Source organism: Zootoca vivipara, chromosome 5 (assembly GCF_963506605.1).
Source record: "Zootoca vivipara chromosome 5, rZooViv1.1, whole genome shotgun sequence".
Lineage (NCBI taxonomy): Eukaryota > Metazoa > Chordata > Lepidosauria > Squamata > Lacertidae > Zootoca > Zootoca vivipara.
Genome location: NC_083280.1, coordinates 85,248,992 through 85,275,046, shown reverse-complemented (window position 1 = coordinate 85,275,046; position 26,055 = coordinate 85,248,992). Strand labels below are relative to the sequence as shown.

Genomic DNA, 26,055 nt, shown 5'->3' with positions numbered 1-26,055 from the left:
TTGGTGGCGCGGGGTGCCAGGGCGCCGGCTGGCAGGAGGGCGCTGCGTGCTGCGCCCGCCCACCAGGACGGGGGCGCCAGAGCAAACTCCGCACCACGGCACCAGGATGCCTGACCAGCTTGAGACGGCCCTGGTGGATGCTGTCTTCTGCTGGACCAAACTACTAGCATGTTTACTCTTTGGAGATAGGCAACCACAAACAGATGTTGTTTTATGTACAAATTCTTCTTCTTCTTTGGCGATCACTCATAGTCGAGTAAGGTGAGTTTGTAAGTGACTGTGGAGGCCAATTCTGGATCCTTCCACAGTGGAGACATGGGTTTTCAGACTGGAGTTGATCACGGTGAGGGTTTGCCAAATGTGCCTTCCTCTTAGCTCATTTCTCCCTTTCTTCCTAAGTTATAGTGTCTTCAAAGTTCATGACACCTTTGGTAAAGGCTGTTCTTCAACCGGAGCTCTCGCAGGCCAGTATTTCCCAATTGTTGGTGTTTATACTACATTTTTAAAGATTTGCCTTGAGAGAGTCTTTAAACCTCTTTTGTTGACCCACCACCATTACACTTTCCATTATTAAGTTTGGAATAGAGTAGTTGCTTTTGGAAAATGATAATCAAGCATCCGAACAACATGACCAGTCCAACAAAGTTGATGTTGAAGAATCATTGCTTTGACACTGGTGATCTTTGCTTCTTCCAGTACACTGGCATTAGTTCGTCTGTCTTCCCAAGTGATATGTAAAACTTTTTGAAGACACTGTTGCTTGAATCTTTCGAGGAGTTGGAGATGGTCTTTATAAGCGGTCCATGTTTCACAAGCATACTGTAATGTTGGTAGTACAATAGCTTTGTAAATAAGCATTTTAGTTTGTCTTCGAATGTCCCAGTCCTCAAACTGTACTTCAATCGGGAGAAAGCCACACTCACAGAGCTCAGGCAATGCTGGATTTCAGCATAAATGTCAGTCCTTGTGGAAAGTAGGAGGAGTGATCAACACTTTCCAGTGTTACACCACTGAGCTGGATTTGTGGCACTGCAGAAGGGTTGTTTTGTGCTTGCTGGTGCAGCACTTTGGTTTTTTGGAAGTTGAGTGATAGGCCAAGCTTTTTGTAAGCTTCTGCGAAGTTATTTAGGATGGTTTGGAGGTCATCCTCTCTGAGTGTGCACACACTACGTTGTCATCAGCATACTGAAGCTCTATGACATAACTTATGGTAACCTTACTTTTTGCTTTCAGCCTGCTCAGATTAAAGAGCTTTCCATCTGTTCAGTACATGATTTCTACTCTGGTGGGGAGTTTCCCTTCGACAAAGTGTAGGATTATGGCAATGAAAATAATGAATAGAGTTGGGGCGATAACACAACACCTGATCCCACTGTGAATGGTTCACTTTGAAAGCCATTGTTGTCTGCAATTGTTGCTGTCATATTATCATGGGGGAGTTGAAGGATGCTTGCAAATTTATCTGGGCAGCTGATTTTCAGAGGAGCAGTCCACAGAGACAGTCCATATATTGACTGGACCGTACGTACCAATACTGCACATCTTGTTTATAGAAATACCGTAGCCGCCTTCTGAGGCTTGGCAAATTAGCTAAAATGATGAGCTCATAGAAGGAAGCCAGCAGAGGAAACAACCAAGCATCAGGCAGGGAAGGAGTCTTGCTTTCTTAAACTTCTTGTGCAAAATCGCCTCTGTCACAATTCCTCATCGATGCCGCAAGATGCCACCTGTGGCAGGTGTCCAATGATGAAAACCCCTGTTCTGCACAAGCACTTTTGACCATAGTTAGCGTGTGGATGGGACAGATTCAAGCAGCTTCGTTTAGTGAAGTGAGGGTGCTGAAGATTGTATTTGAGGTGTGCGAAGAAGGCTTTGTGGACCTATTGCGCAGACTTGTGCTACGTTTTCCCCACCCAAAAATATCTTTTTTATCATCTAAACTGCGTCAGCCAGCATTTCCCCAGAAACTTAAATCGATAACTCCGGTTATGCAACGCGTGGCGTGGCTCGGTAAGGGAGGCCCCATCCCTCCTGCTTGTTTCGCCACGTGAAGGGAGGCCTGGCTGAACCCGGCAGCCAAGAAAAAACCCCTTTGTCTTTTTTTTTTTAAATTTTAAGAAGAGGGAAAGCCGCGACGGGCGGAGAAAGCGTGTGTGCGGTGGGGCGGAGAGAGGCTGTATGGTATTAGATGCGCTTGTCAGTTGCCCACAGCAAAGATGGCGCCCTCCACCTTCGCCAGCACCCGACATGGCGGACCCCGCGCCTCCCCCCCAGACCCGCGAATGCCACTACGGCGCGACCCCTTTGCCGGGGCCGGCGGTTTCGAGGCCGCCCGAACGACGCCCGCCTCGAGGCGCGCTGTGGCTCCCAGCGGCCGCCGGCCCGCGCTTTCCCCCTTCTGCTCATGCCCACCGCGTGTCAGCCAATGGCGGCGGCGGGAGGCGGGGATTGGCAGGTGGCGGGGCCTCCTCCTCCTCCTCCTCAGCTTGAGGCGGCTCAGTCCGTCAGTCGAGTCGCTGTGGGGAGAGAGAGAGGGAGGGAGAGGCGTGTCGAAGAGACGGAGGACGGCGCTCGTTTGGAAGTCTCTGCTGCCCGCCACCGCCGCCTGTCAGGTTCGAGCCCCGGAGGATCCCCCCCGAGCGACAGCATCGCCATGCCCACTCTGAGGTAGCTCCGTTGCCAGCGAGGCTTCCCCCAGGACAAGGGAGCCGCCGCCGCCGCCCTTTCACCTGAACCGGCTCTGAGGCGCTTTGCATTGGGTTGGGGGTTGCGTGTATGCGCGTGTACGTGTGTATGCAGGAGCGTGGGGCGGGGGGATAACGGCGATCTCTTTTTTTTTTTGGAGGGGTGGCGGCTTGGCATCCTCTCCGCCGCCTTCCTGGTTCCTCTCGCTCCCTTTCCCCACCTTGAAATGCCTGCACACCCGTGTCGCGGTTATTCTTCCTATGGTGACGATGTATGTTAAATGCGTATGCCGCCCTTCTTTCGAAGACTGCAGGGCGGTTCACAACACGAAAAAAAGTATTTTTAAAAAATGTAATTGAGAAGAAGGAGCAGCAACGAAAAGCTTCAGGATGCCCACGTGCTGAGTTTAGAAGAAAAGGAATCTTTATTTGCATCAGCTAAAATAAAATATATTATTTACGGTATACCCCACCCATCTGGCTGGGTTTCCCCAGCCACTCTGGGCGGCTCCCAACAGAATATTATAAACAGATAAAACATCAAACGTTTAAAAACTTACCTAGAGGTAAAAACTTAACTATAGAAAATACATTTTGAGGGTTTACCTCACCAATCAAATAATAGATCTTATTCTAATTGTTAAAAACCTTGCAGTTTTTGCTGTCACCTGATCATCTTCATCTGCTAAAAGCAATCGTTGAGCGACCCAGGATGGACAATAACAGAGGGGTAAATAACCTCACTCCTCAAATCTTTATAAAGAGTGCAAGCCAGAAGCACTCTTCTTCTAAAAAAGAATTCAACTTAATTAACTGGTGTTGACTTCCAAATGCCTACCGACTTAATGGAATTGCCATCGCTTCTTCCCAAAGGCAGGCTCTTGCCGTTCTGGGGTGGAGTGGGGTCAATTAATTTATTCGGCTTCCCAATTAAGAAAAGAGTGAAGAGTCAACTCTTCAACACTTGCTACTCTTGTCCTGAATTTCTAGATCTCTCGGCTCAGATGTTTTCAAAGATCAGCTTCTTTGGGCAAAGGAGTAAGTGCAAGCTTGCGAGTTACAACCGGTTCTGTAGCTCAGAAGAACCCCTTGCATCAGCAGTAGTGTGAGCAAGGCATTCTGGCATGCTGCTGTCTTCCTGCTTTGTCAGTATCTTGTGCCCAAAATATAGATGTTTGTTGCTGATATAAAAGTGCATGCTTGGAGGATGTATTGCAGAGAACCTTGCAAAAAATTCCAGGAAGCACATTAAATTCATGTTGGGTCCAATGATACTAGCCATCTTTGTGTAAACTAAGAGTGCCCCCTAGAAGGCATTCTGAAGCTGTGTGTTGCAGGGAATGACCAGTAATGGTGGACAAACTGTATTTCAGACCATTTACAAATCTTCTCTTCAAGGAAACTAGAAAACATTGTTTTTCTTGGGGACTTCAGTGTTTTGCTGAAAACTGTTTGGATACAAGTGCATTAAAATCTGGATTTGGCTGCTGAGTAAAATACTATTCTGAGGGCCTCCTCAAGGAAGAATAAAGTTGTGATGAAAGCTCAATTGACCAAAGGCCCATCAAGTCCGGTGTTTCCCAAACTTGGGTCTCCAGCTGCTTTTGGACTATAATTTCCATCATCCCTGACCACTGGTCTTGCTAGCTAGGGATGGTGGGAGTTGTAGTCCAAAAACAGCTGGTGACCCAAACTTGGGAAACATTGAATTCTAGTCTGAATTTCTGCTAGTCAATTTCAACATCTCCCAGTTTCTGGGGGACAGAGATACTGCTTCTGAACACAGACTCCGTTTAGCTACTATGGTTAATGCCCATTGGGAGACTTATTCTCCACATGTGGCTGCATCTGAAGAGTTAACATTTGTCTCCTGTATGATGATGGCAAATGGCAGCTTCCTTCCCTTTCCTTCCAGGCAGTTAAATTTGGCAATGTATATCAGCTTTTAAAATTTGAGTTTTAGTATGTACATAATCCAGGGCTGCAGTGTGTATCCACTAAAAAGTTTGATACTGAAGCAGCTCTTGGAGATTCCAGCAGTTGGATTCAAGGGATGTCAGTTCTGTGAATGGTAGGTGTGCTCCATTCATGGAAGTGACCAAGATCTAGTGGTGATTTCATGCTGGAGGAACGCAGGAGGTGATACTCACCAACCATGCACATCACCTCATGCTGCTCCAGAGCCCACCCACCTCCTCCAGAGCAGATTTTCAGGGAGCATAGAGAGGAGAAAGAATTCGCAAAAATAGCCTCCTCCTCCCCCCTCCATCACAGGCTTAATGCTATTAGGAGCAAATGGTTCTGGCCCCAAGTGGTTCACTTTGTAAATGGATCGACCTTTCTTGTGTAGATCGCTTCCCTGTGGTTTCTCGAAAAGAAAAGAATCCTCCTGAGTAATTTCCATTGTGCAAATAATCACCAAATTAGCTGGGGTCTTCATAGCTTGTCAGACACCATGGGATGAACTGGAACATGTACACTAGTATAAAGTTGCAACTCCAGAATTTCCTTATCTGTTAAGGATATCTCTCTGATACTTTTCTTTGCACCAGCAGTATCTGGTGTATCAGATATCTCTTTGCCTCGAGTTGAGCAGCACAGACCAGTATCCCTCTGAAAAAATGATTCAGTTCAACTACCAGATTACACTGAGCCAACATGCTTTGAGATGTCTCTAGGAATAGAACAGCTTTCGTTCTGATTGATTTAATGTCTGTAGTCCTTGCTTTTAAAGAAGCTGGCAGCTGAAGTGCTGAGTGATATTTGACTCTTTTTGCAAGACTGTGCCCCACAAGTGATGTGCAACATTTTCATATCATGGGGGGACCAGTTATGCAACTCACTCAGTGACTTGAGGAAAATTGCTTCCACGTCTCTGCTCCTGACTTGTAAGATTAAGTTTGCAGGAAGCAAGCAAATTAACTCCATGCATTATAAAACACTTGCATTAAGATTGCAATCTTAGATATACCTTCCCAAGAACAGACCCCATTAAATTCATTTGGGACTTTCTTAATAGGACCAGGGTGATAACCTCAGTATTGACACATGCTTACCTAAAACTCCCATTTCATTCCCTAAGCTTTTTTACATGGAAGTATGTGACTGATGGACATACACAGCAGAAACTAATTCTGGGCAGTCTCTAAAGATCTCATGAGAAGCTGGGAAGAACAATAATAACTTATTAGCAAAAAAGATTTTAGTAATATAATCTTGCAGGCACAGCAAAGAAAAGTCTTGAGATATTGTCTATTTTTTTGCAACTTCAGACATTCATAAGCAAAAATTCCAAAGTTGATCTTCTTCTCCTGATCACTTATTGATCCAGGAGCCTCAGGGCAACTAACAGGTAGTCTTCAGCACTTTATTCACAACATTTCTATTGCGGTTAGTTGAGTGACTTGCCCAACATTACCCTGTAATGTTTATGGTTGAGCATTGATTTGAACCCTTGTCTCCCCAATCCTAGCCCAGAACTCTATTTAATCTCTGCTTCTGTTTGTATGACACAGTGTGGGGTCATTCGTTACAAAAAGAGATGAGAGAGTGTATAACATTGATTGCTGACTTGGATTCTGGCACACAAATCATGAGCCCAGGACTAGAGTATATGTGTCAAAGACATTCAGGTAAATAGAGAAAAAGCTTATACTGTGATGGTTGAACGGAATTCTGAATTTGTGGGCCGTATTCAACTAACATTTCTCATTAGCTCAAGGAGAGCATTCTGTTGCACAAGCAGAAATCCTTGCACTGATAGAACATTTACATAGCTCTACTTTGTTACTCCATGAGGCGAAGCCCTTTAAATTGTTTAAAATGTGCATAATCTATCATTAATTTTATTTTCTATTTCTAACTACCTTATACTGGTAGCAGAGTTGTCCTTAAGTGACGTGGCAGCCAATAAAAGCTGGCAAATGATTAATACCTGGCTTTGCTATGTTAACACTGTTTTACAAACTGTGAACTAGCTTACATTACTAAATACTGTACTGTAATCCTAAATTTACAGCATGGAAACAGCTTTTTCTGAAGTCGGTGGGGCTCACTTAGGGGCCTGAATTCAGGATCATTTGTTGTGATGTGTTTCTTAAACAACTGCTCTCAACTTATTGGCTGCTACCTTAAAACTGTCTTTTGAATATGAGCTCAGGACTTGGCTCTGTACGATTTAGTTGCTCTCAGTCCTCTGACCATGAAACTAGAAAGATTATAGGAATACCCTGTGATTACTTGATCTTTTTGATTGTGAAAATCACTATTAAATCAGAAACATACCCTCCCCATTTTATGGCTAAATTTGGTGTCCCCCCGGTTCATATGATAAGCAGACATAATCATTTCATTTATAGAGAGGAAATGTCCTCTCTATAAAATAAAACCTTCATCTTGAACAGAGGGCACAAGGCTGGCTTCACCATGCTACACTGTGAAGCTAACTGCTTCAGACAGCACAGTGGTGTGGGTAGATGCAGGCAGGTTCTGGTGTCTTGAGTAGTGCAGAAATACTTTTCAAAGCAGGACTGCAACATGAGACTCTCAGCCTAATTTCACCCAGTTGCCACGGAGGAGGAAAAGGGTGTGGCAGAAAGAGAGAGGAGTGCCTTGCCCACTTTGGGCTTTGTGTCTGCACACCCCCTGGCACACCTTGTTTCCCCGTGGCGGAATGCTGCCCTCGGATTAAATCAAGCTCCCCCACCCCAGCCCCCATCATTTTAAAAGTGTAATGCTGTTTGGTTTCTTTGCTTAGGCCCATTATATCTCTTCTTTCCCCACCCTCCACAAAGCTATGTGGTGTTTGTGTTTCTATCTCAAATAATCGTTATCAGTTCACCGGTGGCAGCGGTGACTTTGTGATCTTAAAATTGTTTTACCAGTATGCTGCAATTGTTTGAACTGAATAACTCTGACAACTTTATCTTTCAGTGAAAATGTGCTTTTTGGAATGGGAAATCCTCTTCTGGATATCTGTGCGGTTGTGGACAAGGACTTCCTTGACAAGTAAGTCTTAAACCTTTTCGATGTTTAATTTGTCCACAAAGTTAAATGTGGAGCTTGTGGGAACATCTCACAGTACATCTTTCTCTTCAAATTCTAGGTGAGTTTCTTAAACTCACCTTCCAATAACTGTGAGCTTGCAGAATTGCAGTATGCCTTCAGTTCAGCGTGCCAAAAAGCATATCTTAAAGCAGAATAGGAAAATAGCCAGCTTAGATTTCCACTAAAAGAAACTGCCAAAGTCCTGAGTGAATGGGTACAATGATCAAAATTCACAATTGAGAAAGGCAAGGTTGGGTAGGTTGGATCTAATAAGGTTGGATTGGGCCATTGCCAAAAGAAGGAACAGCATGAAATCCCCCTCCATAATAAAATGTGGGGGGGGGGGAGATGCTTTGAGGATAAAACACTTCACTCCAAAACTCCATGGAAGTACAATAGCAATAATGATGGATAGATAAATGGACCTGGTAAAGACTACCACCTCCGTGAGCAGCTTATCTAGAAGGTTACACCTCTGAATGCACCCTTAGAGCCTAAATGGCATTAGAACTGGACACTAATCCTTTTCTTTTTTTTTAAGGAAAGAGGTTCCCTTTCAAATCAGTCTGATGGACTCTATCAACAGAAATGAAAAACCAGTCCCAATAAAACATTGAAATACTTTGGGGCAAGGGTCCCCAAACATACCTGGCTTTGGGCCAGTTCCTCTGGTGCCGATCCCGCGGCAGGCTAGAGGGCAGGGAAACGTGCTCCCATATGCGCGCGCACTTGCTTTTTCTGGCGTGGCGCAGCACGCAAAATGACGTCTGCGCATGCGCAGACATCATTTCCGGTGCACTTCCGGGTCATCACGGCACCAGAAATAGCTTGTGCACGTGAGTATGGGAGCGTGTTTCCCCGCCCTCCAACCCATGCGTGCGCACAAGCTATTTCTGGCGCCGTGCCGACCCGGAGATGGGCAACCGCACCGCGGCGCGCCGATAAGAGCGGCCGGTGGGGTTGTCGGGGGTCACACAATTGGCTCACGTGGGCCGCTACTGGCCCCCGGGTCTTAGTTTGGGGACCCCTGCATGCTGCAGATCTCCCCAGCCAAGGTGTGCCAGTCCTGAAGTCCATGCTTCCAGTGCCATGCATGTTACTTCTCCAATAAACCAGTCTTGTGCAATGGGCCTTAACTTGACTCAAAAAAATGCTTGTTCAGCATTGGAAGCCTCTATACTGAGTCAGACCATAGGTCCATCTAACCCATTATTGATGGTGCTCACTGGCAATGGCTCCCGGGTTTCAGATAGGACTTGCTTAGAGATTCCAGGGACTGAACCTATTACCTTTTGCTTACAAAGCATGTATCCTACCACTCAGCTACAAGCACAGGGACAGCAAAGCCTGTGTTCCTTGTTTGTTTGATATAGGCAGAACTTAATTTTCAGGAGCAACTGCTCTTTATTTCAGATCTGCCCCCCCCGCCCCCCACCGACCTTTTTCTGCTTCTGAGAGAACATGAATTGATAGCCTTTTTGGCTATCGTTCTGATTTTTGAGTTTTACAATAAACTTGGGGGCCTGGGGAGGCTTGAGAATAGGAGAACAGATGTGGCCCCAGGGTAAAGCTAATAATATCCATTATTTTTGCTACACTTAAACATCGATCCATTGATTGTTGGCTACACTTTTGTTTCTATTTGCATGCTGAATATAAGACAACTGGACTTTATTTCCATCAGTAGGACTGAAAGGCAGAGTTGCAGTTTGGTACTTCTGATGGTTTGCTGCAATGTTGTAATCAGGTGGAGTACATGGAGGTTATACATTCTCAGTATTGCAACAACCATATCAGGTTAGGCTGAGTGAGTATTACTAGTTCAAGATCACCCTGTGAGAATAATTTTTTATTTGTGATTTTCAGTTATATACATTTCAATAGTTTTACAGTCATTTTAACATTTCAAAAAAAGTTCCTTAAATTTATATTTATCATTTCCTGCATATTCTAAATTAACTTTGCCATTTCTGCATAATCCATGAGTTTTTGTATCCAATCTTCTTTCGTCGGGACTACTTTCCATTTTGGGGCAAATGACATTCTTGTCGCTGTAGTCGTATACATGAATAAATTTCTATACTGTTTAGGTAGTTCTACCCCTATAATATCACTTGTTCCTTCCAAAATGTTTGAATAAAATTATGTTAGAGAACAAGGAGGCCATTAATTATGTACCTCACTTATTATGTTCCAGGCATTCTAATACACTTTTGTAGATCATATTTTGTTGAAGCACTCGTTCATTCAGAGTCTGACTGGAATGGAGTTTCCCATTTATTGACTATAGTGGGGTTTTTTTCCTTGCATGGAAAAACAGTTTGTTTTTCTGTCTTGCACATGTATGTGTTGGGAGAGTTCCATGCTGTGTCAGTCAGTGGGATTATTATTACAGTGACCTCACAGATAAGTCTGCAAAAGCAACTACCCAACCCTGCTCTGTCTGTATTTACTTTTTGAAGCCCACAAGGCAAAAGAACCAACTCTAATGAATCTTTGCTGTTCGGGGTTGTTTGAAATTATCTTACCTTGTTGAAACAAAATACAAAAAATCATTCCAGTAGCACCTTGGAGACCAACTAAGTTTGTCATTGCTACTGGAAGGAATTTTTAAATTTTGTTTCGACTATGTCAGACCAACACGGCTACCTACCTGTAACTAGAATTATCTTATGTTCTAGGGACTACATACTAGACCAGGGGTTCCCAGACTACGGCCCCCGGGCCGGATGCGGCCCTATTAGCCTCCCAATCCGGCCCGCGACGACGCCCGCTGCCGCCGCCCGCTCTTACAGCACGCGGCGCGGCGGTGATCTTCAAAATCGGCAAAAAAATGCCGAAAATCCTTTGTGCACATGCGTATGGGCCTCTCCCGACCCAGAAGAGGTCATTTCCGATGCACTTCCGGGTCGGGGGAGGCCCATACGCATGCGCACAAGCGATTTTCAGCGATTTTTTCCCGACCGTGTGCGTGTGTGCATGCGCACGGGCGCGCACTCCCCTGCTCTCCGGCCCGCCGCGCAGTCGGCGCGGCGGGCACCGGCCCGAAGCCCGGTAAGTCTGGGGTCCCCTGTACTAGACTGTGTCACAAGGGGCAGTTTACTTTCACCCTAAGAATGAAAGTTACTCAAGATAACTGGGCTTCGGATTGCAGTCTTAATGTTTGCTGCTGCTGTGCTGCCTGTATTTGATTGCCAGTGCTTAATCATCATCAGTGTCGGAGCCAGAGACAAATCTTTCTACCTAGCCTGTGTGCCCCAAATTCATACAGAATGGAGCAGGGCCTGGTTATGCTCCACTGATGACAGATACAAGTATTCAACCATTTGAGATTTCTAGGTACAGTACTGTGATTTTCATAAAAGTGTGGTAGGAATAGTAACAAGCTCCTCTGCAGGCTATTTCAGCTCACCTCTATAATTTGTCTCCAATCTTGGGTCCACACATGTCATTATACATAGAGATCTGGTGGAGTAATCAGATCTTGGTTAGTTTCTCTGGTGGATGCAGTGTTGACTGCCTTGGATTTATGTAATGTTGACCTTCCCTGCCCCATCCAGATAAATGGAAACAGCGTTCTCAAAGCATGATTAAGTTTGCACCCAATCCAGTTTTTCTAAATTGCATTCTCCCCCCCCCCCCCGGCAGTATAAACAGAACCTGTGATTATTCCATTTTAGAAAACATGCAAACTCAAAACACATTTAAAACAAAATTATTGACATTTAGGAAATCAAAGAAACATTTCTGGTTTATTTGTAACAAGCAACTCGTGTTTTCCCATTGGGAATAAAAATCTTATAATTATTTTCAGCGAGAGTTTGGGGGAATGACTAATGGAATAGAGAACTACAAATTGAAATTATGCTGCTGTTTATTGCTTAATGCGAGAGTGGCCTATTTTAGGCAGCCTGATTAGAGTTAATACTTATAACTAATGTAAGCAGGACCCAGGCTTATAGCAGGGCTGATATGCTTGCGGAGATGGAACATTTGTAGTAGCGCTTTGAAATGAAACAGCAGCTTTACTTCAGCAACTAAGTATTTAACAGGCAGGTGGCATCTCTGTTACTTTGTTGCACCTATTGAAGACCTTTCTTTTGCAACAAGCCTTGGAAGCTTTTAATCCCTATCTACCGTATATCTGTACAGTCATACCTCGGTTTACGTCCGCTGCGGTTTGAGTATTCTCGGTTTGAGTACTCCGCGGACTGGATGTGCACAAGCGATCTGCGCATGCGCAGAAGTGGCGCTCTGTTTACAGACTGCTCAGGGAGCGAACGGCTCCCCGGAACCAATTGCGTCCGTAAACCAAGGTACCACTGTACTGGACTTGAAACGGTCTTAATTGTTGATGCTTTCATTGCTAAATTGCTACAGAATTTTAAAAACAGGAAGTGGTTCATAAACGAAATGAATTCAAATATCAACACAGTTTCTTCGCTGCCAGCAACAGGAGATGTAAACTGGTGTGGCAATTTGGGCAGAATGGAAGTGACATCATGCTCCTGTGGAGCATAGTGGCGGCAGAGGATTGATCACCTGCTTTTCTTTGAATGGATACTTGCCATGGTTCTGCACTGATTTTCCCCAGCCCAGCCCGCTCCATCCGGTGAGCAGATGTGCTGATGATATTTAAACTTGGAAATAGAAACTGAGCTTAGTTAACCATAATACAAGCAGGGTTATAATTATTCATTAAGCTCTTAAACTCGACAAATGCTATGCAAAGCATATTTGAAAAATACAAAAAATCCTTTCTCAAGGATAACAATCTTATTTTTTAAAAAAGCAAAGGTCATATGTAAATGGCTTCTTAATTTAAGGACGCATATGTTTGAAGTGGCTGCTTATTTAATTTTCTATCTTCAAATGAAGTTCTTGAATCAGACATGTTTGGGGTGAGGGAACCCTGACACATTCAGAAAAAAACACTCTGTGGAGTTGATGAGTGGGGGGGGGATGAAGTACATGACTAATAACTTGGTTTTCTTTTGATTTTGGAAAGGAAAAAGGAAAAACAGGTTGTAGGGATGTTCCATTAGTCATAATTAAATTTCAGTGTATTAATGGCAAACTGAGGGAACCAGATGAGAGGAGTCCAAAGGTCTGGTTCCACTCTTGAAGTGCTGTGACTCACAGCAGTGGAGACGCAAGCTGAATGCAGAAGAGCTGCTCTTTTTTGCCATTTATGTATTGGAGTGCATTTAATATATGATGGGTATTTTGTCCTTTTCAGCTACGATGAGGGATAAAGGTAAAGGGACCCCTGACCATTAGGTCCAGTCATGACCGACTCTGGGGTTGCGGCACTCGTCTTGCGTTATTGGCCGAGGGAGCTGGCGTACAGCTTCCAGGTCATGTGGCCAGCATGACAAAGTCACTTCTGGCAAACCAGAGCAGCACACGGAACGCCGTTTACCTTCCCGCGGTAGCGGTACCTATTTATCTACTTGCACTTTGATGTGCTTTCGAACTGCTAGGTTGGCAGGAGCTGGGACCGAGCAACGGGAGCTCACCCTGCCACAGGGATTCAAACCACCGACCTTCTGATTGGCAAGCCCTAGGCTCTGTGGTTTAACCCACAGTGTCACCCGCGTCCCTCTATGATGGGGGATAGTAGAATATAAAATTAATTAGGATAGACAATTTTGGGGTTGGACATTTGACTTGTCAAAAAAAAATCTGGTTAAATAATGATCAATGGTCGAATTCAGTGTTGCGATACATTGAACATTCTGTCTGAGCAAGCATATCAGCTTGCCAGATGGAACAACCGCCCTCCCCTCTCCCAGTATGCTGTTGGGTGTGTGTGTCCCAAGCCAATTTTAGATGGTGCAGAAGGGGAAACCCCTTTTTGTAAGCAGAAGCCCTTGTGCAGGGGTTTCTCTGACAAAGTTACTGTACCGTGTTTCCCCCTTTTTAATACGTAGTCAGAAAGTAAGCCATAGCAGGCTTTTAAAGCATTTGTGCAATATTAAACACCCCCTGAAAATAAGCCATACCTCCGCGCAGCAGCGCCGCTCGCCTCGAGGCAGCGGGACCCAGCAGCAGCGCCGTCCTTGTCCTCCCGCTGCTGTTGCTGCTGCTGCTGCTGGGTGTTATGTGGTCGTAGCAACCCCTGGGGGCTGCATGGCCCAAGGCCCAAGGCTGAGCGGCGGCGGGAGGCCCGCGGGTGCTTCCGCACCGCTGGAGTGACGGGCAGCGGCGGGAGCGCTGCTGGCCCCTTCCGCGACGCCAGAGTGTCGTGGGCTGCATGGCCCAAGGAAGAGTGGTGACGGGAGGCCCGCAGGCCCTTCCGCACCACCGGGGCAACACACGGCAGGAGCGCTGCTGGCCCCTTCTGCGCCGCCAGAGCGCCCGGCGAGGCCTGCCGCCCCGGCGCCCAGAACCGGCGGCGGCAGAGCGGAGCGCTCCACAGCGCCGATCGCTCCGCAACGCCGATCGCTCGGAGCGCTCCGCAGCGCCGATCACTCAGAGCGCTCCACAGCGCCGATCCCTCGGAGCGCTCCGCAGCGCCGATCCCTTGGAGGGCTGCATGGCCCAAGGCTGAGTGGCGGCGGGAGGCCCGCGGGCGCTTCCGCACCGCTGGAGTGACAGGCGGCGGCGGGAGCGCTGCTGGCCCCTTCCGCGACGCCGGAGTGTCGTGGGATGCATGGCCCAAGGAAGAGTGGTGACGGGAGGCCTGCAGGCCCTTCCGCACCACCGGGGCAACACACGGCGGGAGCGCTGCTGGCCTCTTCTGCGCCGCCAGAGCGCCCGGCGAGGAGGCCTGCCGCCCCGGTGCCCAGAACCGGCGGCGGCAGAGCGGAGCGCTCCATAGCGCCGATCGCTCCGCAACGCCAATCGCTCGGAGCGCTCTGCAGCGCCGATCCCTCGGAGCGCTCCGCAGTGCCGATCAGGCAGAGCGCCGAGCCAGCGACCTGGCCTCTTCCTGCCTGCTGCCTGCTGCCCAGAACCGGCAAGGAGGAGGGGAAAGGGGCGCCTGGGAAGGAGTCGGGAGGGCCCTTGCTGCATGAGCCGTGGGCGCGCGGCTCCTTCCAAGCTTGAGCGAGAGGCTTGAAAGGGACGCGGCAACGAGGGCGATGGCTGCGCGGCCGTGGGGGCTCTCAGTGCCGCCTTGCCCGGGTCCCACATTCCTCGGAGGCGTTCCACCTCGCCAAGCTCAGCTGGCCAAGCTCGGAAGGCGCACGGGTGGCCTGTCTTCATGGCCCGGCCGAGGAGGCCTGCCGCCCCACCGCCCGGAACCACAGATACCATAAAAACATAATAACAATAAGACATCCCCTGAAAATAAGACACTGTGTGTTTTTTTGAGGAAAAAAAGTTATAAGACGGTGTCTTAAAAAAGGGGAAACACGGTAGTTAGCTCCAAGAATTAGTGCTATGAAGACAAAGAATCATATGAGCAGGTTTGATACTTCGGCTAATTATCAAAAATAACATCTGTGAAACAATGGCATTCATTTTAAAATATAAAGCCTCCATCTCCAGATGTCCCAGAAGGCAGCAGAGGTTTAGCACCAGAGTTTTCCTTCTCAGTTTGTCATGTCCATTAATTTCACTGGGTCTACTCTGAATAAAACCTAGTTGAAGACCACCCATAGCTTCCTTCCCCACCCTTGATTTTTCTCCAGAGCAGCACTGTGATGATTGACCCAATGCCGTCTAATGAAATGTTATGGCTGGGTGAGAATATGAACCTTGATGTATCTGTTTCTAATCTGACACTCCCCTGGGCCTTTGATGCTGATGACTGCTTGTGTTCCAGTTTTTGCCATGGGAGAAGGTTTGTTAGTCTGCTAGGCTTGCACCTGAATGATAGGGTTAGGGTGATCTGCCCTCACTCCTGCTCCACTTAACAAATAACACCATACAGTAATGAAAATTTTAAAAGTAAACTGCAGTCTATACAATGACATTCTTGGAACAATGCTTGGCTGGTCAGTTGACTGGCTGCCAACCCTAGCTTTGCCAGTCTTTTATTATTCACTCTGCAATACTGTAGGTGCTTCTGTCCTTCTATAGAAAATGAGATGGGGAACAAAATATGACCTTACATTCTCAACCGAGAATTATATACTAAATTTGAGCTCCTCTAAAACCAGACTCTTCAAAGTGTGACGGTTCTCCTTGGAGATGCAGGGTATTAAAAAGAAGCTTGCATTCTCCTTATGAGTTTCTCCCTTTCACTTTAGTGCTTGTATGCCTTGATTTGAAACCATAGGTAGGTAAACTTATTCAGCATCCGCATTATGAACAGGCCTCATGCTAGACACAGCTGAAGCACAGGCTCGGTAGGGAATCCAATCTCATGGACTACCGTATTTAGCAACTTACAGTGACCAACTCTTTTAAAATAAGGAAAATAACAGAGCAAGATTATTTTGACACAGGAATCCTTTCAGACTCAACACTTTCCATGGCTAACAACTTAACTTTCAATGTTCTTCCCCTCCTTCCCCACTTTCCCAGTTATTTTTATACATATACTCTATAGAATCATAGAATTGTAGGGTTGGACGGGACCCTGAGGATCACCTAGATCAGGCATCCCCAAACTCGGCCCTCCCATCATCCCTAGCTAACAGGACCCAGTGGTCAGGGATGATGAGAAGTGAAGTCCCAAAACATCTGGAGGGCCGAGTTTGGGGATGCCTGATTTATGTCAACCCCCTACAATGCAGGAATATGTAGCTGTCCCATGCGGGAATCGAACCTGCAATCTTGGTCTTATCAGCACTATGCACTAACCAACTATACTATGTGACCTTGCTACAGGGCGCATTAGTGGAGTAGTAAGAAGGATAAGTGGTACTTACATAAGAAAAATATTCTACTTAATTTTTTTCCAACAATGTAGTTTGTCAGTTACTTTTAATTTCAGCTTCTAAAAGAAAAGCAAATTTAAAATTCAACATTAGCATTGCCTTAGCTTGGAAATCATGACTTTTCTTGCTATTTTTTTAAAAATCAAAATAACCTCTCTTTTATGTTGTTGCATAACTTGCCACTTTGAGAAGAACTAAGGCACCTCTGTCTGTTTTTGGTACCCTTTCATATGTGTGGCTTTTGGCATAAGACTTTGTGGCTGAGGATAAATACTCCTTGAGCAGATGTGATATAATTGGTTGAAACTTGGAATGCTTTATTTTTAACTTCCCCCTTTGGGGCATTTAGAGAATTTTATGCTTCTGGGCAGAGTTCCTAAGTTTAACTTCCTAATTTCTGAGGCAGTTGTACATTGATATAACTACAACATGTTTTATGGAAATAGGAAGCTCTGCTGTATGCCCCTACAGGGTAGCAGATTAAAACGGACCTTGTCCATCCTCAAATTTTGTACAGGTCAGCTTCCATTTTACTCTTTTTAATGTTCCATTTTACTCATTTTTATGTCATCACCCTTTTCAACCTGTTGGTGAGGTGATTTGCATGGGAATTTTGGACTCTTCCTCACTTCCAATCCCCAATGTTTCTGTGTGCCTTCAAAGGGTGGTAACACTAGCTTAATGCTGGGAGTTTGCAAACTACTTGCAGTCACCACATGAAGCTTTTGAACAGCTGTTGCGAGACTATTACAAGGCTTTTCATCTTTCTGCTTTTCAATGAGGCCAGCAGGGCAGACAAGATAAAGTTTTTAATAAACTACAAAGAATACAAGGGGTCATAGTTCCTATTTCTTTTTGCCACCTCTCATAAAAAATAATTGTGATATTGGATTGTAGTATTTGTATCCACACATGGAGATGCTTAAGCCCCTTTTGTGTCTCTTGCCTTGAATTCCTAATCCTCTGGTTCCATTGGGCAATCATAATTTATTTTAAGGCTCAGTATTGTGTTGTATTTCAACCCAGAGTGACGAAGGCCTGTCTGAATGTAAGAAATGCACCATAGTTGGCCACAGTGAAATGATTAACAGGCTTTAGGCTTTCCTTGCTTTCTCAATCCATTTTTAATCATTTAAACCTATTATTTTGGTGTTAAGTTCAAAAGCTCTTTAAACCTTATACAGTATTGATTGCAGCTTATAATCTTGTTGTCCAAATGCATGATAAGAGTGAGCCTGCTTGATAGAATGGGCAGTTTCAAAACTTAAGCTATACAGAAATAATTATATGTCATAAAACGCAACTACATAAAGCGATACTGATATTTTAGGCCATATAATAAAAGGAAGTGAATATCTCGCAAACGGGTTGAAGGGCTAGTGACTAGTAAGATGTATATGTAACAAGAAGCTATTGTATTGTAATTTACATTGAACTCTTTAATTGTGAAGCCAATAGCTCTTTCAAACTTCCACTGACTTGATAAAAGTCAGGTCTTTGGAAAACATTTATTTTTTAAAAAACAGCTGAAATGATGGCTCATTGGCTACAAGATATTGATATGTGTACCTGAAGGAACTCTTTTAGTGCCAGGACTGCCACAGGGCAAATTTGATTAGTAGCAGGATTACACCGGCTCCCTTTAAATTTTATTTATTTATTAAATTTGTATACCAGCTGCCCTCCATCCATAAATCTCAAGGTGGCTCACAACATAAAAATACAATATAAAGAATAAAGAAGGTCAATTGGGTGTATATATGTGAGCAATCTGATCCTTTGGTTCACTGAAGGTGAAAATATGGTTTTATAGTTTCACAAATAATGCATGTATAGGGTCAAAGTGTTGGTGACGTGGGGATGCTGTCAGAAATTGTCATTCTGTGCTGAGTTCTCCTGCATAACTGGGAAGATTTGCTCATCACATGTTGTAACATCCTGCCATTGCGCATTTTCTCATGCAGCATCATTAATATCCCCTGGCAAGGGCAGGAAAGCATTTAACACAATGTTGCCACAAAACGAAGTAACTGATCCTAAATGCTATGGAAAAGAAAATGGAGATACTGTATTGAGTACATCATTGTGCTGCATGCTGTATATATTTCTGCCTTTGCTTGTAGTTAAAATTATCATCATTCAGCAGAAACTCCACTAACACCCAAAGAAAAGTTACACTCAGCAATTCCTATGGCGGCCAGAGCAAACTCTGCTGCTTGGTCAGCAACCATGTCACTGCACACAGAAATTGCTAGATGCTATGCAGCTTGCCCTGTGATCTGGCTCCATGCCACCTCAGTAGCATACGGACACTTGAATTATATGAATTATATGGGATTGCCTTGATAACATCAGTGGTATATCAATCAATCAATCAATCAGATAAGTGTGTTTTGCAGCTGCTATTATATCTCTGACATATTGCATGACTTGCTATTGGGTGCTATTTACAAACAAAACTAGTTGTTTAGAACGTTCAACCCTGTTAGTAATAAGATAATGGATATGGCGTTTTCCTTTTTTGTTAAATTCTCCTTTTTTGGCTGTCTAAACTATCCTTGAAACAAAATAAAAATAAAATAGAAAAATTCCTTCCAGTTGCACCTTAGAGACCAAATAAGTTTGTCATTGGCATGAGCTTTCATGTGCATTTTCAGGTATCTGAAGAAGTGTGCATGCACACGAAAGCCCATACCAATGACAAACTTAGTTGGTCTCTAAGGTGCGACTGGAATGAATTTTTCTATTTTATTTTTATTTTGTTTCGATGGCAGACCAATATGGCTACCTACCTGTAACTTAGGCAGTTGGTATGCCTTGGGCTTTGGGCCTGTTGGGATTTCATTAATAGCGTCTGACATAACTCAGGCTTTATTTTCTAATATCCACATTTTACCGTATGTTTACCAAGGGATGGGCTTAATATGATGTAGCTTGCTTCTCATTGTACTATGTATCTAAGCCATTTCCTCCATTAAAAGTCTTATCTTCCAAATGCTAACTTCAGTCAAGGATCATTAGTTTCCAAAGTGTCTCTTAAGTGCTTGGAAAGGAGCTGAAGTACCATAATATTTCATTTGGCTGCAGCTGCTTGCTTATAATTTGCTCATTGTCCAGCTTGGAATCTTGAAGTTTCTAACATTCATGCATAATCATTCTAAAATGAGAAAAGGGAAAGTGTTTGTTATGACTGCTTTAGTGTAAAGTAGTTAAGATCTGAGGGGCACCTCATACATCAAAATGGAATTGGTTCAGAAATAAATAGACTCAAAATGTGCATTGAAAATGTCCATTAATTTTTAATGACCAGAACTGATTTTTTTAAAGTCTGGAAGCTATGTTCATGGAGCCAGTAGTATATAATGACTAATAGGTTGGATAGGCCTGGTTTAAAAGCTGCTTATCTGTGAATGTGAGCCTTGGATCAGAGGCTAGTAAGTTAAACAGTTTCACTGGAAGGCAGGGAAAATGAAGGATGTATTTCATAAGTAGGTGGCCATCATAAAACTTAAAATTGCTTAGCCAGTTAAGAGGATTCATATACACCTTGTTTTTCAAATGCACACACATCCATTTATTGGAAACCTAATTTCCAATACGTTTTGCGAGTGAGTGGGTGGGTGAGTGATGAGTATTGGGCCCAAGCTGGCTGTTGTTCTGGAAACTTGACCTTCAATTTAGCTGCAAGCTCTGTACCCTTTTGGTGGTATATGTGATTTGCTATGTATTGCACTCTGATGCCACAGTGCTGCAAAGGGAATACTGTATATTCCTGCGTATAAGACTACTTTTTAACCCAGGAAAATCTTCTCAAAAGTCAGGGGTTGTCTTATACGCCGGGTCGTATTTCTTATATGGTGAGTATATCCCAAACTCTATATTTTAACTGGAAAAGTTGGGGGTCGTCTTATATACCCAGTCTTATACACCGGAATATACGGTACTTACGGACAAATACAGGGCACACACCCAGGTTCAGAAAATGGGTCATTAGCGTAAATCACTCTAGTAGGCTACTGCACAAAGGAAAAACCTCTTACTATTCAGCAGCTAGTGAACCTGTTGGAACTTGTACATGCTTTGTGCTGGCAAAAGATGCAAGTGCTGTCTTTAGCAGCTACTTACCTTTTAGAAAATGGGATGCTCTGAGGTCCCTCACTGTTTTCAAAAAATTGTGCCATACTCACCCAGGTCAGGTAATGAGTGAAGCACAGCCTTTCACTGGCTTTTTCTAGACCACCAGTATTGTGACAAGGGAGGACTGCGAGAAATTTGAGAAACATATACTGAGGGGAGAATATTTGAAGGAGATGGGATAATCTTTGCCTTAAAGGAGGGTACCCACCAATCTCAGCTATTGAAGGAGCAGTCACTGAAACCAGGGCATTTGCATCACATTTGTGGTTCGGTATCCCCTCTTTGTTGGAGAGTTTGCCCTACCCATGGTACCTATCTTCATATGTGGTGAGAGTGCCAGGTCGTTATTAAGTTTTGGGGTGATGTTTCCTACACAATTTCGAACATTTTAAATTTCACAGTGGTTAAAGGTGCTGAGTTGGCTTTACTGCCACTATTTAAGGAAGTTAATAAAAACATACTATTCAAACCATTGATAGTTCACCACCAGGTGGCTGTTCTTATGGAGCTTACTTTTCTGTGGAAGAGAGATTGTCACTTAATTAGGCAAAATTGGCTTGGTAGGGTTTAGAAAACAGTGCTTGCTGAAAAACTAACACAGCATTGCTAAGTGGTTAGAGTGTTAGGGTTAGAAGCAATTGAGTTGCATCAGCAGAAGCTGGTTGAGGGACTTACAAATAGAGTCATACCAAGGCTTAAACAAATGCTTGGTTTAATGGAGAAAGTAAAAATAACAAAAATGAAATTAGGCTTACACAAAACACCCACACAACCAAACCACCCACCAGGAGCACACTGGGAAATCGCCCAGCACACAACACCCCTGATATACCCTGCATCATCAGCTTCACAGAAACACCTGTCGAGCTGCTCCACAGCTGCAGAACTCCAGTCACTAGATCTTTCCTGACTCTTAAAGGTACAGTGAAACAATAATGACACTTTTACACAATCATTCAACATAGAGATGAAATTGAAAGAGACATTTTTTTAATGATAATTTGTTCCATTTCCTTTTCTTGATGAACTCTTCTGCAGGGAATCCCAACCACTTGCTGCTCAGCATTTCTTGCCGGGGGGGGGGGGGGATGTTATTTGTATTGACATGTGTTTTATGGGGAAGGGGAGCCACGTTATTTCTTTTTGACAATTGATGTTTGTTGGTGGCTTGTGCTAGTGAAGTTTGGTTGCAAGCCTTATGGACTTATTACTTCTGCTTGTTTTCTTTGTACAGTACTTCCTTAGCATGCGATGGAGGAAAATGGCATTATGTTATGGACGATGCATAGAGACTTCTTATCCTTCTCAGAATTTGTTCACCCAAACTATAGTGCCTGCCTTCTTGAAGAGTAGCTCCCATTCATAGTACACAATGGCAAGAAGAAAAATATATATGTGAAAGACTGAAGAAACTAAGCCCCTTCTTTATTTTGTAAAATGAGCACTTTACGTGACATGGATCCATGAATTAGAAGCCCAAATGTATTAAATGTTTTGTGTCTGTCTTAAAAGTAGAGGCTTTGATAGAGACAGAAAAAATGTGCATACGTAGATGTTGCTGTGAAAGGAAAAAAAGAAGTATCATGATACGATTTTCCAGATGAATGAGAAGGTCTCTCTCCCATAGGTGTACATTTTCTGTTTTTTCCCCTTAAAATCATATTCTGTTAAATTTTTTGTGCTGCTTTGCAACTGTTTTAAAGCTTTTAAAATTAAATTTTGTACATCACATATGTGGAAGCAGGTTAATAAACAATACGAGTAATGTTGGTTATTGTTATTATAAACTTATGTTAGAGTGTCCAGTACATAATAAAGAAGTCAGTTATATTTTTGCTCCCAGGCTCTAAAACTGAAAATGGATTTGAGTAAATTTCTGATTTCAGTAACTCTTTTCCCCTCTCTATTTTCAGATATGGGTTGAAACCAAATGACCAGATCTTGGCAGAGGAGAAACACAAAGAGCTGTAAGATATTAAATAAGTTATTTCTTAAAATTGTGCTTCTCCGTTTTTAGCTGGGAAAGTTGCTCTTTTAAAACTATGATGTGGTCGTGGTGAAAATTGCTTTGCTCTCTTGGCTGCTGCAGTCATATGTTTGAATGCTGTCTTTTGTGTGTGTGTGTGACAGAGAGAGAGGAGAGATGTTATATTGCTTTCTAAAAGATGATATTTGAAATCTGAAGAAGTGTGCATGCACACAAAAGCTCATATCAATGACAAACTTAGTTGGTCTCTAAGGTGCTACTGGAAGGAATTTTTTTATTTGAAATGTGCGCACAGACAAGAAGTTAGATAATGAATTAAGATCAAATCTGCAAGTTAATAACTTCTGATGAAGAACTCTAAAACATGCTGGTTGGGAGGGTGGGAATATTGAATGACAGCATGTTCCAGCAAAAACACACCAAGCATACACAGCTTTTGCAACTGTTACCTTCCTTTGTGCTTGTAAGTATGGTTTTGCTAAAAAACTAAACTCACCTAATCCTGAATCCTGTTCTCACAGTGGCTATTAGTTATAATGTTAGAAGTACCCTTTAAATACTATTGACATCAATAAAAAGATATTTTGCAAAGTCAGATAATTGTATCTAGCAGCTTCTGTTCTTAAACTTAAAATAGCATTGGCTCAAACCATGGTTGTGCTCTTTTGCCTGCCTTCCTCTTAGCTTCATAAACTCAATCCTGCTATAAGCTTGTTCTTGTTTGGAAACATGTCAAACTCATCATTTCTGATTCTAGTTGGCTTCCTTTCTTAACAAAGCTTTGGTGTGATGTTTGAACTGGACCTCGCTCTGCACAGTGGGAAATGGCAAGGCCTGAAAGATATTTCAAAGCTTAGATAAAATGTTAGCATTGTATCTTTCTACAGTTCAACTACTCTCAACAGCTAAATATGCCGCTGCTATTACAATGGCATTGACACGTTGACTTACATGAAGGGGGCAGACTAAAAATAAAAGTACTGGCTGCAGTCATCTTAAACCGTGCATGTTATGGGGAAAAACTAAGTAAAAGGAGAACTGTACTCCAGTTTCTATTTGTTTTGGAGTGTGGAGGATGACCTGTGTCTGTCTGGTTTTAAAAATACTCACATAAAATTATGTTTGTTTCCAAGTGCTGTTTATCCTTTCCGTAATGTGGGAGGAAAAGCCTCTGACTTATTCCTTGAACATTTTTTTCCATTCCTATTTGCAAGAATCCCTTCATTAATACAGGCTTTACCACTCTTTCTTTAGCTGCCCATTCTGGTGGCTTCTCTTCCACTGAACATAATAATTCAATGAAGATTCTTAAACATGATGATGGTAAATATAAATGTCTCACTTGAGCTCATCAGTTGTTTGGTGAAAATACTCTTTATACTTCAATCAAGAAGTACAGTTTTACACCATAGAATGATTTATACTTTTTTAAAACAACAGCAACCCCACAAATGTCATTGAATCTCTGTTACATCTTTTTCCTGAGAATATTTGAAGTGAACTTGAGTTGCATGTTTAAGGACTTTGATTTCTAAAATTTGTTCTGTTGCAGCAATATATATATAAAAAAATCCCAGCTGAAAGAAGGTAATTTATTCCCCCTACCTGCAGTTCTTATTTTGGACACATACAAAGTATTGTGCATGTGTCTCTGGGATATTTGTCCATTTGAAAGCGTCCAAACTTTCTGTTTCATGCTGAGTTTTCATTATTGCAGATCTGACCTCCCATTTCTGTAATAAAATAGGCACTTCTGTTTGTGAACAAACTGCGCCTTTGAGATTGTAGCAGATAGCACCCTTCCTCTATAATATTCTTGAACTATTAACAGCTTTGTAGTCCTTTTTATTAAAAGGTTATGGAAGGGTGTGAGTGAGAGTGCAGAAGTGACAGGGAGATCCTTTCTTCCTCCATATTGTGATGTCCTCCCCCCCCCCCCCCCAATTTCAGATGGATGTGGTTAATTCTTGCCTTTCTGTTCAATGAAGAATTATCTTCTTTAAAGGGAAAGGCTAAAGTTCCCAGCTTATTTCTGTGCCTTTTTAATACCTGGTTCTCAGCAAGCAATAATTGAGTAGATGAAGCTTTTGCCAACTTAGAGATGACTATGCCACAGACAATTGGTAACTTGCTGTATTATGTGACCCTTATATCCAAGTCTGGACTGCAGTGACACCCCACCCCCACCAATTGTGTGCATAGTTGGGGTTTTTTTGAGGGGCACTTTTAGGGTATAGGAGGGTCACTCCCATGAATGTCTATATAGTAAGCTTCATTGAGTTCAAGGAAAATATGCGTAGTAATGCAGCCTACATGCTTGTGTCATTTTTAAAACATGGGACACACAAAAATATGCCTTGGGCAAAGACAGAATGTGCTTACATGAGCAATACTCTGTCAGGGGGTTGTAATTCCCTCCCTCCCTCCATCTCTGACACACACACACACACAATTTCACCAGGCAGATGCATGAACAATCTGTCTGTGAGGCTTGGGTATCTCTTCATAAATAAGTGTTAGTTAATCCCTTCACGTGGTATTCTGGAAGCACTTAGGAGTACATATAACTAATTTGCGCTTTGCCATAGCTTGCTAGGTGGCCCAAAGAGTTTCTATAGTATCATGATCTTTGTAATTTAAAGAAAAAGCATTTCGATCAGATAAATTTTTATAAGGTTTTCAAAATGCCTACAAAATTGCCTGTTACAGCTACGTGCCTGGGATGTGGTTCTCGGGCTGCCACATGATTGACTCATGACTAAATGAGATAATAGTCTGGTTTGTTCCCCATAAAGCTCAGTTTATAACTGAGGATGGATTTCTGAAATGTCTCTTTTTAGTAGGTCAGTTTGGCACAGAAGTGACTGAGATGCAGTAGCTGAACATCAGCACCTCACAGCCAAAGAGTTTACAGAAGCACTAGTGAGTGCTTCTTAAGAACAACACAGCCTGCTAAAAACACAGGGACTTGGGTGGCGCTGTGGTTTAAACCACTGTGCTGCTTGGACTTCCCGATCAGAAGGTTGGCAGTTCAAGGCCCTGCCATGGGGTGAGCTCCTGTTGTTCAGTCCCAGCTCCGGCCAACCTAGCAGTTTGAAAGCATACAGTGCAAGTAGATAAATAGGTACTGCTCTGGCAGGAAAGTAAACGGCGTTTCCATACGCATGCTGGCCATATGGCCTGGAAAATCTGTCTGTGGAAGCGGACAAATGCCAGCTCCCTCGGGCTGTAAAGCGAGATGAGCACCGCAACTCCGGAGTCGTTTGTGACCGGACTTAACTGTCAGGGGTCCCTTTACCTTTACTGCTTCAAAATGTTTACTGTCTTGTGTGAAACCCAAATGTGAGTGAGTGAGGATAGTACCACCAGA

General features: G+C 43.6%; 1 protein-coding gene across 2 annotated transcripts in view; it reads left to right on the top strand.

The window, feature by feature from the left end:
* The window catches only part of ADK (adenosine kinase), a 175,778-nt gene that overhangs the window by 5,801 nt on the left and 143,922 nt on the right, over positions 1 to 26,055 (top strand). Inside the window, exons 1-3 of one of the 2 annotated variants that reach the window (XM_035138687.2) lie at positions 2,174 to 2,667; positions 7,617 to 7,691; positions 22,612 to 22,665. In XM_035138687.2, coding sequence (XP_034994578.2) covers positions 2,189 to 2,667; positions 7,617 to 7,691; positions 22,612 to 22,665 — 608 coding nt within the window. In that variant the 5' untranslated portion in view covers positions 2,174 to 2,188. Of the gene's footprint in view, positions 1 to 2,173; positions 2,668 to 7,616; positions 7,692 to 22,611; positions 22,666 to 26,055 lie in introns of those variants that run through there. The other variant, XM_035138686.2, reaches the window with a different exon arrangement.